Source organism: Caloenas nicobarica, chromosome 2 (genome assembly GCF_036013445.1).
Source record: "Caloenas nicobarica isolate bCalNic1 chromosome 2, bCalNic1.hap1, whole genome shotgun sequence".
NCBI lineage: Eukaryota > Metazoa > Chordata > Aves > Columbiformes > Columbidae > Caloenas > Caloenas nicobarica.
The window spans coordinates 47,600,466-47,616,466 of record NC_088246.1 but is presented as its reverse complement, the minus strand read 5'-3'; the positions used below and the strand labels follow the sequence as shown (position 1 = coordinate 47,616,466).

The window sequence follows — 16,001 nt, the reverse complement described above, 5'->3', positions numbered from 1 at the left end:
TGTTTCTGCTAAGAAAATTTCTTCTCAGATATGCCTATTTAAATTACATACAGTTAGTGTATTTTAAAGTGTAACACTTGCAGGGAAGCCTTACTAACACAATCCACAGGTTTAGTAAAAGCTCTAGAAATGCCTTGGTCTACAATTCCTAATTTCAAGTGAAAAATTTTTCTGAAGTTACTGTAAGTCCCTGTCTGCAATCCTGGCTTCCTCCTGACCTTAATTCAAAAATGATATTGTTGTTTACCAGGCAACAAGGTACTTTTGATGTATAAAAATCCTTATGGCTTCTAGATAGTTATTGTGGCTGCCCTACTTAGAAGTTAATCAAGGGCATTTGTTTAGTCAGAAACAAAGGCATACAGGATTAGTTTCTTAGCCTAAAATGTGGTAATTTGCTGAAATTAACTTTTTTTTTTTAAATTCACACCTTTATTTGGCTTAACTCTCACCTATTTGACAGCTATCTTCAGTATTGCTCATCCATATGTCTGCTACAGTTTCAAATCCTTTGAGCTGTTGCCTTTGTGTGTGTAGTGCTTGCTCTGAGAAATTATGTAATCCCTTCCTTTAGTCCTTCTCTCCAGTCATAGGTTTTTTTTCATTAGTTGCATTTAATATCTAGAATTAATAAGGAAAGCAAGATGGAAAGATACAGAAGTCTGTGAGTATTTGAGTGAGAATAATGTAGGCAATCATAAATGGGAGGAGATGCCCAAGTTAATCATCGTTACACAAGTCCAGGTAATTGTGTTACTTGTCTCAAGGTCGTCTAATGAGATAGCGGTGTTGTGCCTGTTGTATAATTTTGAATTACGCTCATGCTATCTGTGTCTTAGTGACCTATGCCCATTTAGAATACAGGCAACATCAGAGGCATGAAGCAAGTATAATTATGGTTCAATGACTGTAAAGTATTCTTGATTTTGACTGAAAAGCCATTCTGTTTCAATGTAATACAGTATTAGTTTACATTGGCCAAGTACAACTTAATGAAATGGTTACTCTATACTGAAAAGCAGTTACTCTACATTAAAAAAAGCAGTTAGAAGTAAAATTACTTTGCTGCATTATTGCCACTGAAAGAAAAACTTGCTGGTGAAGAAGGACCTGGGGCAGAGACAGAGAAAAGGAAAATGTTAATTGGTGGTACTCTCCTAAACTTGCCTCAGCAAGCCAAGCCAAAGTATCAGGCAGACAGGCAGATACATGTTGCAGCTCAGTTATCAAGCCTGATCACAGACTAAATATGCACTTGGAAAGCATTAAATAGCCAGTGCCCACTTATTACGTATATTTATTACACATATACATACATTTAAATTTAGATACCTTTATAAATTTCATACATTTGCTACATAGAGCCAGTGGCATTTGTGTGCAAGTTTGTTACAGGTTGCAAAGTTTTATTTATACTAGAATAAACCCATTGTTTTAACAGTAATAGTTTTAAGAAGGATCGTTTACAACAAGTGGAAATTCATGAAATGTGGTTATTGGCTCCTGCAAACATATAATTTCTATCTAGGGAGAAACTAGCAGAAAGTAACCTGGGCTTCTAAAATTTGTTTTAAAACTGTTTCTGAGGTCTACCAATGTAACTACTGGCAAAAACTGGTTTGCAGTAATCACAAATTAAAATTGCGCTACAAGATCTACAAGAGATTTGTTACATCTTGGTGAAAGCTGAAATTGAACTAAGTTCATTTTTTCTAGAGATGATAAATGGAATCCACAAACACCTTTTTGTACAGACACTCAGAGAGGAAACGACCTGCTCTGTCTGCTGAATGTTTATAAAATGATTTGTCTGCTGGTACCTAATGAGTGTGATATATTTTGAGTTCCCGTTAACAATATTGTGAAGTGCGCTTGTATGTGCTTTAAGACTTGCTTAATTTCTTTTAAAATGGCAATTCTAAAAAATTCCAGGAATTATGGAGTGGGCTATCAGGTGCAGTGCCATCTTCCACTATTGCTGGATGCTATAGCTGTTCAGGCTTCTTTCTCGTTTTCATTTTGTTTGGTTTGGATGGGAGAGGGAAGGAGAGTGGGCCTTGTTAATTCTGTTGGGCTTCTTCTGAACATACCAGTCTTCAGACTGTCCACACCCATTAAGTTTTCAGTCTAAATGTCTTCATGGCCACTCTGTACCTACATAGTTGTTTTCTTCCAACCTTGTCACTTCTCTAAAAATAACTTTTCTCCTTCTCTCTTCCTCAGGTGTAAGGCAGCAGCACGGCGGGAAATCGATACCATGGATACATTTGTCGATTCCTCTTGGTACTACCTGAGGTACACCGACCCTCACAACACGGACAGGTGAGGGCTGCAGGCACAGGGCCATTGGTTGGGACAGCCCCCTTCACAGAATCGAAGGGAAGGAAGAAAGAGGAAAGAGCCCAAACACTCTTGTTCTTCTCGCTTCTAACTGCCTTTTGCAGAGGCTGTGTAAACCCCTGGGCTGCCCTGATTTTGTCCCCATGCTCTGACATGAGCACAGCACAGGGTAGGCTAGGAATTGCTCTAAAATTGTGGCGTTTCATTGCGCCCATGCCAGGAGTTCTACAAGAGCAGAATGTGTAGACATAACTGTGTAAGCAGGCAAGGGCAGAAGTTTGCATGAAAGGGCATTATGGGGGAGGGCACAGAGGAAATGTTCAGCTGAGGAGCTGAAGATAGTCCTTAGTGGAAGATGCCACCAAGAATGGCAGCCTACTACAGAATCAGAGAATCATTTTGGTTGGAAGAGACCCTCAAGATCGTCAAGTCCAACCATAACCTAACTCTAGCACTAAACCGTGTCCCTAAGAACCTCGTCTATACGCCTTATAAACACCTTCAGGGATGGTGACTCCACCACTTCCATGGGCAGCCAGTTCCACTGCTACCATGACTCTCTGAGATGGTGGTAAGTTGCATGGAGTGTACCCTCCCTGACAATACACTGAGTATTTCAGTGTGTGGACAGACAGTGCTTTTCCACTGGTAAGAAGAGGAATAGTCTGGTGTAACATCCACAGCCAAAAACATCACCTTCATTTCTCTCTTTTGGAATTCCTGTAACTCTTGCTATTTCCTCATCCACAGACCTAAAGTGAAGTGGCATCTCAGCAAGCTCCTGCTGTGTTGGCACTTTGACTATATGCATAATTAATGAAAGGAGATTTTTCATGTGCTGTTTATTAGTGGCTGCAGCATGGAGAGAGTGGGAAGACAGATGTAGTTATTAAGCTGTTTTTCTGCTTCATAGTCTGCCTGTAGTACTGCTGCTGATAGCCCTGGTTTTTCTAAAGAGGAATTAGTGGAACAGGTCTACTATGTAGTCTGAGGAAGACAGAGTTGCATTTTTTGGATATTCATACCAACATGTAGGGGTGTTTGGGGATTTGATGGAACAGCTCTGCTATGAGGACAGGCTGAGAGTTGGGGTTGTTCAGCTGGAGAAGAGAAGGCTCCAGGGAGACCCTGTTGCAGCCTTTCAGTACTTAAAAGGGGCTTGTAAGAAAGATAGGGACAGACTTTTCAGGAGGGCCTGTTACAACAGGACAGGGGGTAATGGTTTTAAACTAAAAGAGGGGAGATTCAGGCTAGATAGACATGAGGAAGAAATTTTTTTACAATGAGGGTGGTAAAATACTGAAACAGGTTTCCCAGAGAGGTGGTTGATGCCTCATCCCTGGAGACATTGAAGACCAGGCTGGATGGGGCTCTGAGCAACTGACCTAGTTGAATATGTCCCTGCTCATTGCAGGGGGGTTGGGCTAGATGAGCATTGAAGGTCCCTTCCAACCCAAACTGGTCTTTGATTCTATTACTTATTTGTTGTCCAGAGCAGTGTGTGGGTACATCCTACTTACCATGTGATCTAGTATAGCTGGGCAAATTATACTTTTTTTATATATCGGCAGCACCAGTTAAACTAAAGAAATATCTTCTGTGAACACTTTTATTTCATGTTAGTTTTAATAATATTCTAGTGATACTGTGGCTTTATTATTAATATTATTAAATTATTCCTCTCCAGTGACAGTTTAAAATATTTTTTGTGCAGGGACGAGAGGGACTTTTCCAGAAGCTGAAGGTGAAATAAGTCCGATGTAACATCCAGCTGTCAAAGTAACAGCTTACTGTAGCTAAATCTCTTTTATATCGAAATACTACTTTTATGGTCTTCTGCACTCGATCACTACCTCTGTTTGATTTGTTATTTATTTGGGGTTTTTTTAACTAAGCTGGGTATACATGAACCCTTTATTTCTACAAGTTGTATTTCACAGGTCTAGAATCTGAGAGAAATACTCTGTTGATTTTGGAACCCTGTGAACAAGTTAGTTTTGCTTTGTTCCTCTGAAGACATGAATCTCAGATCCACTATTTGCTTCTGGGCTCATTGTGAGGGAAAAAAGTGTTGCTATAACAAAAATTACTGATGGAATAATTGAACAAGGTGTCAAAACAAGTAAATTTCTTAGAATCAGGCCATAAAGCATACATTAAAGAAGAACATACATACAAATGGTATTTTGAAGGCGGGAGCCCATTACAGGAGACATAACAATATTTAATGAAGCAATAAGCAATGCTAGTAAACCATGCAGGTGACCTCCGACAACATAGTAAATATGCTCTAAATGACAAATTTGCTCTAGATTCATAGAACATACTTCAGTTGGAGTACGATGAACCATCTGACTCTTCAAAATGTTTTGCAACCTTGTAGTTAGCTGCTTCATTGCCCCCTAATGGCAACAATGCAAACCTATGTTTTTAAAAAAAAAACCCTGGTTTTGAGTGGGCATGTCTTTTATTTTTCACTGTAATATATTTGTATGTAAAACTTGATAAACACTAAAAAAACTAAAGGGTAGCCACAGGGTATTTATGAAAAAAATCATTTCAAGAGCAAGCAAATGTTTTCATCACTTTCTCAGGTAATGTATGTGAAATCTTAGCTGCTTCCCTAAAATATATTAAAATAATATTTTCGTGCATCTGCTTTTCAGAGGCAATTATTTTTTTTCTGTGATTTAATGAGCATGTAACTTCTTAAAAATTAAAGAGATCTGATAGCATTAATAAAAGTTTTATTACACACTTATAGATCTCATTAAATAATACTGTCTAGTCGAGTATGATGAGCTACTTTAGTAGAGCTGATCTTTCTTTTCCACATTGTATTTTTTCTATAATTGTGTTTTTTCAGGCCCTTTAATAGTGACTTAGCAGATTACTGGATGCCTGTGGATTTGTACATTGGAGGAAAGGAGCATGCAGTTATGCACTTATTCTATGCAAGGTTTTTCAACCATTTTTGCCGTGACCTAAAGATGATAAAACACAAGTAAGCCTCATATTCCTATAAAAATCTTTCATTTTTAATTTGACTAGCAAGAGTGTTAGTGGGCATTGTTATGATGGTAGAACATTACGTTGAATAACCCTTAATTTTCCTACTTGTCAATCTTGGCTAATTACTTGGTTTCTCGGTTGCATTTTCTGTGTGCATACATACATGGCATTTTTATTACATGACTGTTAGCTGGCTCAGAGCAAGTGATAAAATGTTGCTCTAGATTTTCAACCTGCAAAAGCTTGCATAAAGTAGTAACTTCAGGCATTCCGAGTAGTGCTATTATTTCAAATTAGGTAACTTCATGCACAGTAATACCATTAATTTCAGTGTAACCATGCATACATGGAAAAATGAGCACTTCTGTAATTCACTGCAGTATTGGAGCTGAACAGTGCAAAATAGTTTTTGGTAAGCAAAAGCAATATATGTATCTGCCAATAATTTTTTATTTAATGACTTTTATATAAATTACTTTTAACTGCTCTTGTTGGTGATGGTGCTATAGCCTAATTCATTATCCTCTGTTTTGGTTAGAGGTAAACTTTGAGGCAGGAAGATGAGCCATCTGGTGCTCTGTTCTTTGTCCTATCAGGTTCCCAGCTTGACGTCCCCATTACCACTGAAATTCTGCCCTCTTTTTGACCTAAAATGCCATCTCAAGAATGCCTTAACAGGGAGAATGCTAGTGTCAGAATAGTGAAATACTGCCCCATGCCCTGTCCAGTTCTCCCGTCAGCAGAGATGTTTGAATAGATTGAGTCAGAATGGGTGATCCCATGAGAACAACTGCTCAGTAATTTCTCAGCTGGAAACTTGTATGCATTCATTCTTTACTAGTATCCACTCTAAAAACTTGATGGAAAGAGGAACATACATACACCTGGCGCTGAACTCTCTTGAATGCAGCAGTTTTCTACAAAACTAAAACTTAAGTAGCTGTATGCCAGAAGAAGATGCACTAGTTAGTGGAGCCAGCAGAATATTTCCCTGAGTTACTTCATAATAATTTGATGAAAACAGGAGATGTGTTTTCATCACTCATTCTTGCCTGCAAAACAGTTTATAGTGAAAGCTGTATTTGGGATTTTGGATGTGGATGATTTGTGTACCTGTGTTTCATCCTGTTGTCTCCAGCTTGCGCAACTGCAGCAGGAAGGCTGTTCCTGTTCTAAGGGAGTGGACCTCGCAAAGCAGATCCTTTCTGTTATAGGCACTATTCCTTTAAGCAGAGAATTTCAGAGCTTTTCCTTGCTAGCAATTTCAGGGTTATCAGTTCTACAAAAGGCTTTACAGTCCTCATGTTTCAGCCACCTAGTGGAGCTATAACACACAGCATCAAAATGTTCTTTTGCTAGTCAAATTCTTTCACCTCCTAAAACAACATTAACTATGGTGGCTGAAGTATTGTCACTGTAAACTGAGACCACAAGGAAGGGGAGGTTTGCTTGCAAAGTAAGTGGTTCAGTCTGGTGTGCAAGAAAATTATGAGGTATGGGAAGAGGCCAGCTTGGCTGAAAAGGGACCTCCTGAGCAAGATCAAGCACTAAAGAAATGTATGGAAAGGAGAAGCGAGGATGGGCGACCCCTGGAAGAATGTGAAAGCATTAACTGGGTAGGCAGTGTGAAATTAGAGGCGGCCATAGCTCATCTACAATTGAAACCAGTGAAGAATGTGAAGGCATTAAGAAGGGCTTCTGCAGACACACTGACAGGAACATCAAGGCAAGTGTTGGCCTGGTACAAAATCAAAGAGCCTAGTAGCAAAGCACAGTTTTTGCCTTGGCCTTTACTGTCAAGGTTTGTGCTTAGTATGAGAGTTTGAGGGAGAGAGGCACTACCCACTTTAGAGCAGGATTGAGTTAGGGATCACTTAGGTAAACCAGACACATATAGGTCCGTGGGACCAAATGGAATGTATCCAAGGGTGCTGAAGGAGCTGGCTTTCTGAAGAAGCTGGCTTTTACCGTTGTGAGACTGTTATCAAGTGTTTTTGAAAGGTCATGCTGATCAGGGAATGTCCCTGTTGAGTGGAGAAAGGCAGACAAAAAACTCATCTTCAAGAACAGGCAAGCATGCTTAGTTGCAGTCTGCTACAGGAGGATTATAGAGAAGACAGAACTAGACTCTTCTCAGAGGTGTACAGAGAAAGGAAAAGATAACCAGTCACAGGTTGCAGCAAGGTCCAACTGGATAGAAGGAAAATAATTTTGACAGTGAAGGTGGTCAGACTGGAACAGTTTGACTAGAGAAATTGGAGGATCTCCCATCACTGGGTATTTTCAAAACTCAGCTGGATGAGACCCTGAGCAGCCTGAAGTTAGGTCTTCTGTGAGAAAGGGGTTGGACCAAATGACTTCCAAAGGTCCCTTCCAGCCTAGTTATTTTAAGAGTCCGTGATTCTGTACCTGTATGAATTTGAAATGTGTTTTTTTCATACTCTGCTGTGACAGAGCAGTAATACCAAAGCACTGTGCCTAGATTGGTCTACATATGGTAAATTGCAGAAAAAAACCTCTTAACTTCAATGAAAAAAATGCTCAAGAAGCACTCAACTATGTCTAGTGACAATAGCAAAGAAAATTTCTTTCTGTAGAAGTAATTTGCAAGACTGCAGAGAATTCCTTTGAGGCCATATACAATCTCAAGAACTGTTGCACACGTGAAGATATGTTGCAGCATTGCCCCTAGGATCTGCTGTACGTACTGCTTATATCTGTGCTCAGAACACAAGATGACTGTAACAAATTCATCATTATGCACAAAATTGTTTGCTTGCTTTAGCTCTATGCACTTGGAGCATTAGGCGCTTTTAAGTCATGAAGTTAAATTAGGATTTTGTTTTGATATGGAAATCTCAACTCCTTTATAAATATGACCACATGTTTAAAATATGTTTTAGCATTGGTCAGAAGCCACTTTTGCTCAGTCTTCTCTTAGGACAGCTCAAGGGCTGGTCTGAGAGATCTGAAAAGAGTGATTAGAAACAACAAGCTTATTGTTAGGAAGTTTGAAGTCATGGTGCTGAGGCCCACAGCTTCAAGGGAAAACATTAAAATGTTGAAAAACACTGCCCTCTTGTGCATTTTCAGTCTTTCTCTAGCTGATTAGGTCTTGTTCACAGATTAAATTAATAAAATTCTGCTACATCTCAGTTAATGAGAGCTGCCACCATTTAAAGTGTTATCTAATATCCTGACAAATTTTTATTATTACCCTATTAATTCTTCAGGGAAATTTTCCTTGTTTGGCTCCTATCCTCTGGCTTTCAACTCCATGGAAATATTTTCTGGTAGTCTTAAATTCTGTACCAATGGCTATTAATATAATCAGGAAGGTGAAACCTAAAGTTTAACATTTCATAGTTTAGATTTTCAAAGCAATCTCTTCAGATATGATGTACATTATTACAATAGAAATATTGTAGGCCATTCATTTACAGATGTCACACATGCTTTCATAAAAAATGCAATGTTTGTAGACATCTGAAATTGTAAAGGTGTGAATATCATTTAAATATCCCCTGATGATGGGACATGATCTTTTATATTTTTAATGATCGAACTGGAGATGTTGGGAAGTGTTGCTTATTTCCTCAGTAATAACAAGGCAGAATAAATAGCACCCTCTGGGTATTGGTACATGTGACAACAGATTAAGCCCAAATTGATGTCATTTTCTTTTAGGAATCTGGTCTGTAAAGTGTATTGGTTCTGGGATTAATTCACAAGCCGGTCAGCCCTCCCAGCTGTGACCACCTCTGGAAGAGGGGCCAGGTAGGCAGCTGGGGCCAGCAGCCTCCTCCTCGGTTCCAGTCTGATCCACCATGGTGAGCCTGTGCTGACACACTCGCTTACACCTGCTCAACTGGATTATTGCAAATACAAGTTACACAGGATTTGACTTTTCCCTAGGCTTTAGTAATTGGTTCTGCCTGATGAATAATTGGAAATGGGATCTAGCACATACTCCCTGGAGGATTATAAAGCAATAAAAAAGTTTACTGTTGCCATTAAGTCAGCAGATTTGGCTGTGATAGAGAAGGCACTGTTTTCACGTAGCTACATTACAGAATAAAAGAGGATAAGTGTGTGACAGAAATAACTTATCCTGTAAAGGCAGGATGTTAGAGCTTCTCTGCATTCATTAGGGACTTTGTCGATAGTGTTGATGGTAAGTAAAAGCACTCAGCTATTGGCTGTGTAAAATCTGAACGTTCAATATTGTTTGATCTTTTTTCTGCCTAAAATGATGAGTTCCCACATCCCTCAGTCATTTCTGGCTTTCTACAGGATTGCCAGGTTGTTACATGTAGGTCTGACTGCAGGTTTCACAAGCACCTGAACTCAGCTGGCAGTGACTGACCAAGGTCTTGTCTTGGCCCCAGGACACACCGTCGGGCACTCTCAGCCGCTCGAGAAGTGTGAGATGCAAACACAAGCAGTGAGCTCCCTTGCCAGAGCCATCCCTTTTTCTGACTCTGCTCTTTGTCACTGTGGCAGGCTCCACAGAGTCCTTCCAGGCAGATCGTTCATAATTGGATTGAAAGTCCTACTCATGGTGCGTGGAGGAGAACGAGTAGCCTGAGGACTTGGCAGTGAGCAGGAGTCCCTGATCTGTCAGTCACGCTTGCCCCTCCATCCATTGCGTGCTCCTGTATAGAGAAATTGGTCTGCTGTAGAAATGAACCTGTGTATGAACATCACTGAAAGGAAAAAGATGGATTACACGCTTCATGGCTAGCACAGCTGATCCTTCTGGGAGGTGTCAAGCAGACTTCACCGGTGGGGTCCCATCTGACGTACATGTTCAAAAGCTGCACACAAATCAGGCCATGGTGCCCGTACTCCAGCGTGGGCACAAACCAATTTCACAGGCAGGTGAAGGCACATCCCATTCCAGCACCCTTACAATCTGAAGTGTAATCAAGTGTTCAAAGAACTCAAGCCACCCCTTCGTTTTCTGCGCCAGAAATGTCTGTCTGAACACAGCTTCACTTCAGGTGTTTGCAGTGGTGTGGCTCAGGAGGTGTTTATGACACCAGGCCATGACTGGTGCTGCAGTATTTAGATCAGAATCACGTCACACCTGATGTGCTGCGGCGTCTTGGTAGTTCCCTTCTGCAGCCAAGAAACACGTCGCTTTCTTCAAAGAGGAAGGTTTTTAGGTGTTCGGTTTTATCAATGTAAATTAACGTGTAACTCTGAGAGTCACCGTGAGATGGAGCCACCACAACACTGGCAAAAACGCTGTGCACTGCAGGAGAAATCCAATGCAGGGCTCGATCTGTTACTGAGCCCTGTGTTTGTTAGATGGGCTCTGGCTTGCTCGTTTTGGGCATGTCTCCATTCTCCTGCAGTCTCCCACTAGGAACACGTCGGGGGTTTTTTTCCCCATACTTGGTAATGTATTTTGTGTTGCATTTTTGTAGCCTCTGTCAGCATAAACAAAAATAGGAAATGCTTATTCCTGCATTCAGCTTTTACTAACTTGGTGTATGATCTGAGCTTACTCTTTGTCATTAAAAACAAGTCTTCCTTGAAAAGTCACTTCTTGTGGAGAGCCCTATCTGATTTGGATTTTCTGGCTACTTCATTAGCTTTATTTTACATAGCAGTAAGTGTAGCTATTTTAATAATGGTGTGAGACCTTGAAGAGACTGAAATACGCAGTGACGGGGAAAAAATATTTTTATTTTTCCTTGGTGTTATACCTTTAGTTTCTAGAAGAAACTTATTCTGAACAGTTATCTCCTGAAGCATTTTTTCACCATTTATTGATGACAGAATTACAAGGGGTTTGTTCCCGATTTTCATCTTCTAATTCTCTTGCATATTTTGAGATAATTATTTGAGATTTTAGATAATTCTTGCCTCCTATTTTTAAAATACTTTTTCTTGCTTGTACTGTCTAAATTTGACTTCAGTTCTCACCTCCTTAAGTTCCTTTGATTTATTTCTAAACAACAGGATTTTTCAGGCAACCTGTGAAATATTGTCTAGAAAATACTTATAGAGATGCTTGAATTGCTACTCTTACTTAATATCATTGATAAAGCCAGGTGGCATGGCAGAGGTTAGTGCTGCTTGGTGACTGAATGATACACCACTATGTGCCAGTACTTACACAATATTTAGAAGTATACAAAATATGCAAGGAAGGAAACCCATGTTCAAACATGAATATGTTGAAGATAAAGTATGAAGCCTGTCACGTTCCCAGTTTAAGGCTTTTCCTTCAAATATCTTCTTCAGAGTCATCAAAAAGGTTTAAAGACTAGTGCTTGGAAGATACCTGCTTTAATAAGTGAAAACATGCATAATTGTTATATAATTTAATAATACTTTAACTGTATTATTAAATAATGGTGTTTTAAATCATGAGATAAATTGTCATACAATTTATATTTCCTAATAATGTAAAATACTAAATTAACTCCTTAAAAGTGAGTAGTGTTTTAGATTATGATTTTTTTGTACATGTGAAGTAAAATGTGGAAGTCTGGTTTTACTCTTTCTTCTTTAGATGGTTTTATTTCAGCTTTTTGAAAAAAATATGTAAGTAGGAGGAATGCATCCCTTTTACACAAGTTGATTTGGTAGATGTGTGGAGCTTCTTTAGGTGGAAGTGGGGGGGATCCGGATTACTTGACGTCAAGCACACATGTAGGCATTAGGAGACACAAGTCAATAGTAACCAGCGCTGGGCTGCACGTCCTCCAATGTGATGGTCACCAATGTCTTTGTGTTGGAGGATCCCAGGAGAAGACTCTCCAGACCGTGTATGCCGGCTGGGCCTGGCTCCACACCTCCTCCTAGGCCTCTACTCTTCTTAGGCTTGCTGGTAGAACTGCCTTGCTTTCCTGGCCTATTGAGTGGGGGCCAAAATCTCTAGAGATTAACTTTGTTGCCTTTTTTTTGTCAGAGAAAACAGTGGCAAACATCTGACTTGATGAATTAGAAATGCAAGGTCATTAAAGGAGGTGGCCGCAATAATGTATCTGTCAACCAGAGCAGTGTTTACTTAGCACTTTTTTCTTGCTGAGTGCACTACTACCCTTAGCTTTTGTGCTTTTAAGGGTCTCTTTGGCTCTATCATTCACACATTTGATGGGATGTTACTCTTCCTGATGTGAATTTTGCTAGAAAAGTCAAGGTTTAATGTTCAAGATGCTAAAAAAGTGATCCACAGACATATGAACTTTCCAGCATTGCCATTTTTCTAGTGTACTTTTTTCTTACAGCTAGGTCTTCATGACTAGTTCTGCAAAGGGACAAGGCATGCAAGTGCTTATGTTAGAGAAACTGTCTTCTCTGTTTATAGAAAGAAATGTGCAGCAAGATTTTGATTCGTTCAAAATACTGTGCTCCTCAGAGAGAAGCTAGTGCTAAATATTTGTAAGACAGTGAGGCCAGGTACTTGAATGCTTTTACGCATAGAGATTTAGCTTGAATTTAGTGAAATTGCACTGTTGGCCGAGTAACTTTTGTGTATAATCCATTTGCTGATTTGAAAAGTGATGTTAGAATAACTCAGTACTAAATCAGGATGCACAAATGTGTGCAGAATACAAAGAAATACTTATACTTGCCAGCCAGACACCATCAATAAATGCACAAAGTACTCTTTCTAAGGTGACAACTATTTATATATAGTCAACTTGAAATTCTTGTTTTATTGAATAATTGTGCCTGATTGGCTCGACACCTGAGGCTTATCATAAAGTATGCTTTTGACAGCTCTTTTCAACAGGCAAGTTTCTTTTTTCTTCTCTCCTTAGGGAGCCTTTCCATAAACTCTTGGTTCAAGGTCTTATCAAGAATCAGACATTCAGACTAACAACAACAGGCCAGTGTTTGAAGAGAGAGGAGATTGATTTCACTGGTAAGAGAGACTGCATGGGAAAATCAGCATAGGTACATCCAGAAATTCAGGGATTGCTTTGCTGTACAAGGCTCAGTGCTGGGAAAATTTGGAAGAGAAAATGAATCCTTGTAATATTTAAACTGGAGAGCAACTTCTGTGAGTTTTGGATTCATATGCACTGCTGAGTGCACAGAGACTCTACTAATCCAGCAGTTTTTAATTGCATCCAAACACAGAAACAGTGCTATGGTATTATTTTAGTTCCAGTATAGTCCAAAAGATCAGAAGTCAGTTTTGTTAAGACACTGCTCAGCAGCTTGCTGAATGGTGCCAGTAGTCCTAGCAAACAGATAACCTACAAAAACACCATGGCAAAGCTAACACAGATGTTGCTGTCTTCAGTAGATATTGGGAATGTAAAATGTGTATACAAAAAAGTGCTGTTTCTCAAGTTCTGTCCAGTGCCTTTGCTGCGTAAGCTGGAGCAGCAGGTCCTGGCTTGGGGACCTGCAACAAGAAGAGTGGTTTGGTCGTATTTGCCTCCCTTAAGCACTCCCTTCATGCAACCTTGTTTTTTCACTGTTCTCCTGGTTAAAAAACCAAACCAAAACAAAAAAACCCCACCTCCTTATGTTTACCTTCTTGTCAGAATAACTTACTGTAATTGAAACCTATAAATCTGATGTTTATAAAAGCTACGTGCAGGTCAGAATTGTACCAAAGCAGTACACCTATCTAGCAGGCTTTAAATGTCATGGTTAGAACAATGCTTAAAACTCAGGGGCTGTCAAGGCAGCACACAGGATGAGTGCCAGATACAGCTTCCAAATGGTAGAAGGAGACTTTCTGTCACGATGTAATGGAGCATTGGGATATTACTTGCGTTAAAACATTAAAGCAGGAATAACTTGGGAGGGAAGAGGGTGTTTACAATGGATGTTTTTCCTCTATAAGCTGTTTGGAAACCAAAAAACATCACTATAAATAGTTGTTTCTTCTTATGCTTAGGCAACAAAATTAATTGCTGTTACAAATGAGCAAAATTTGTTTTAATATTTTGCATATGTCTTAATATTTAGGAACTGAGCCAGTTCACCTAAAAACTGGTGAGAAGCTCCAAGTTGCTTGGGAAAAAATGAGCAAATCTAAGCACAATGGAATAGACCCTGAAGAATTAGTGAAAGAATATGGCATTGACACCCTACGTCTTTACATTCTGTTTGCTGCTCCTCCAGAACAGGATATTTTGTGGGATACTAAAAGTAAGTCAGATTGTTTCTTGTTTGTTTTTCTAGTATGTTACATTTTAAACACAAAAGTAGTACCGTGTCTAGATTATCTGGTATGAACAGGGGATGGAAAGTTTGCGGAGAGCATTGTACTCCCAGTGCCACCCCTGAGAGTTCATGAGGATCATGTAGACATAGTCAATCAGGTTGTATTTTACTGTTCCCAGATACACAAGAAGTCTTTCACCTAGTGCAATCAGACAGATAATCCACTTGTATTAAAGTCACATGTCTTTTACTTCTCCCCGTTTAGTAGTAGCCGTGGTGGTCTTTTCAAGTGCAGTTCCTCGAGCAGAACTGGAATCTCTTGCCAGCTGGGATGCCCTAGGAGATGCTGATACTGTGCAGTGTAGTGTGGTATAGCCTAGTAGAAACACAGCGCGTCTGGAAGAGAGAGCTAAAGTCACATCAGTGCCACACCTCAAGCCGTACCTTCACGAGTGGCTCTGCACCATCCCACACGGAGGAACTGGCTGTGAGCAGGAGTAGCCTGGGGCCTCTCTGTAGCACGGTCCCTGGGTCACAGAAACACACTCTTGGAGCAGCCATGGAGCAAGACAGATGCCTGAAGGGTCAGGGTGAACAGCTTTATAATATCCCCATCCCAAACTAAGCTGTATCAAAAGATAGTACCAAGGATCAGAGCCTATATGCATTTGCACAGTAGCATCTCTGTAGCAACAGAAGTATATAGAATTTCTAAAATCAAGTTCTAGAAGAAAGCTCTCAATTTAAAAAATATGTATGTGCATACACATATGTATATGTATGTGTGTTTGTATTTTTCGATGAGTTGGAAAAATGAGAGCACATAGAACTATTTTGTTGAATCATTAAAACATGAGATGAGCATTCTAATATCGATATAACACTTGGTTATTTTACAGATTTAGCAAATATTCTTGCTGAATATATGTTTTAAAGTCATTGAAGAAAAATATTTTATCTTATTGATTTTTTTTTTTTCCCATTAAGGCATCCCAGCATTATTTGTAAAGACATTTTTCATTGTGTTGACATTTTTTATTTAAAATACGGGGCTTTTTAAAAAAAATGTTTAGCATTTGGTTTCTGTTCTGCTTTTCTTTAAAGTTCTGGATTCATTCATTGTAACTGAAATTTATTTCTGCAATCTTTCGTTAATCTCAGCTGATGCTATGCCAGGCGTTCAGAGATGGCAGACGCGCCTCTGGATGCTTGTAACCAAACTTATTGAAGCAAGAACTTCTGGAACGATGCCCAATCGAGAGCTTCTGAATAAGAAAGAGAAGGCTGAAGCCAGAAAGATCTGGGAGCAGAAGAATCTGGTGATTTCTGAGGTTAAAAGAAGCACTTCCATATTTTGTAAATGGTTAAATAATTTACTGCTGATGGTAAAACCATATGCTTGACTTTAAGAGCCATAAGTATTTTCCCCTAGATGAGTAGCTCATAATTGTAAGTGAATTATTCTCTGTATATGTAACTTTATTTACCTGCAAATTCTGCGGGGC

General features: G+C 39.5%; 1 protein-coding gene across 4 annotated transcripts in view; it reads left to right on the top strand.

The window, feature by feature from the left end:
• LARS2 (leucyl-tRNA synthetase 2, mitochondrial) overlaps positions 1-16,001 on the top strand; it is an 87,539-nt gene that overhangs the window by 53,711 nt on the left and 17,827 nt on the right. For 3 of the 4 annotated variants that reach the window (XM_065629699.1, XM_065629698.1, XM_065629701.1), the window contains 5 exons: positions 2,224-2,322; positions 5,207-5,344; positions 13,134-13,237; positions 14,299-14,481; positions 15,658-15,827. In XM_065629699.1, the coding sequence (XP_065485771.1) occupies positions 2,224-2,322; positions 5,207-5,344; positions 13,134-13,237; positions 14,299-14,481; positions 15,658-15,827 (694 nt within the window). The remainder of the gene's footprint in view (positions 1-2,223; positions 2,323-5,206; positions 5,345-13,133; positions 13,238-14,298; positions 14,482-15,657; positions 15,828-16,001) is intronic. The other variant, XM_065629700.1, reaches the window with a different exon arrangement.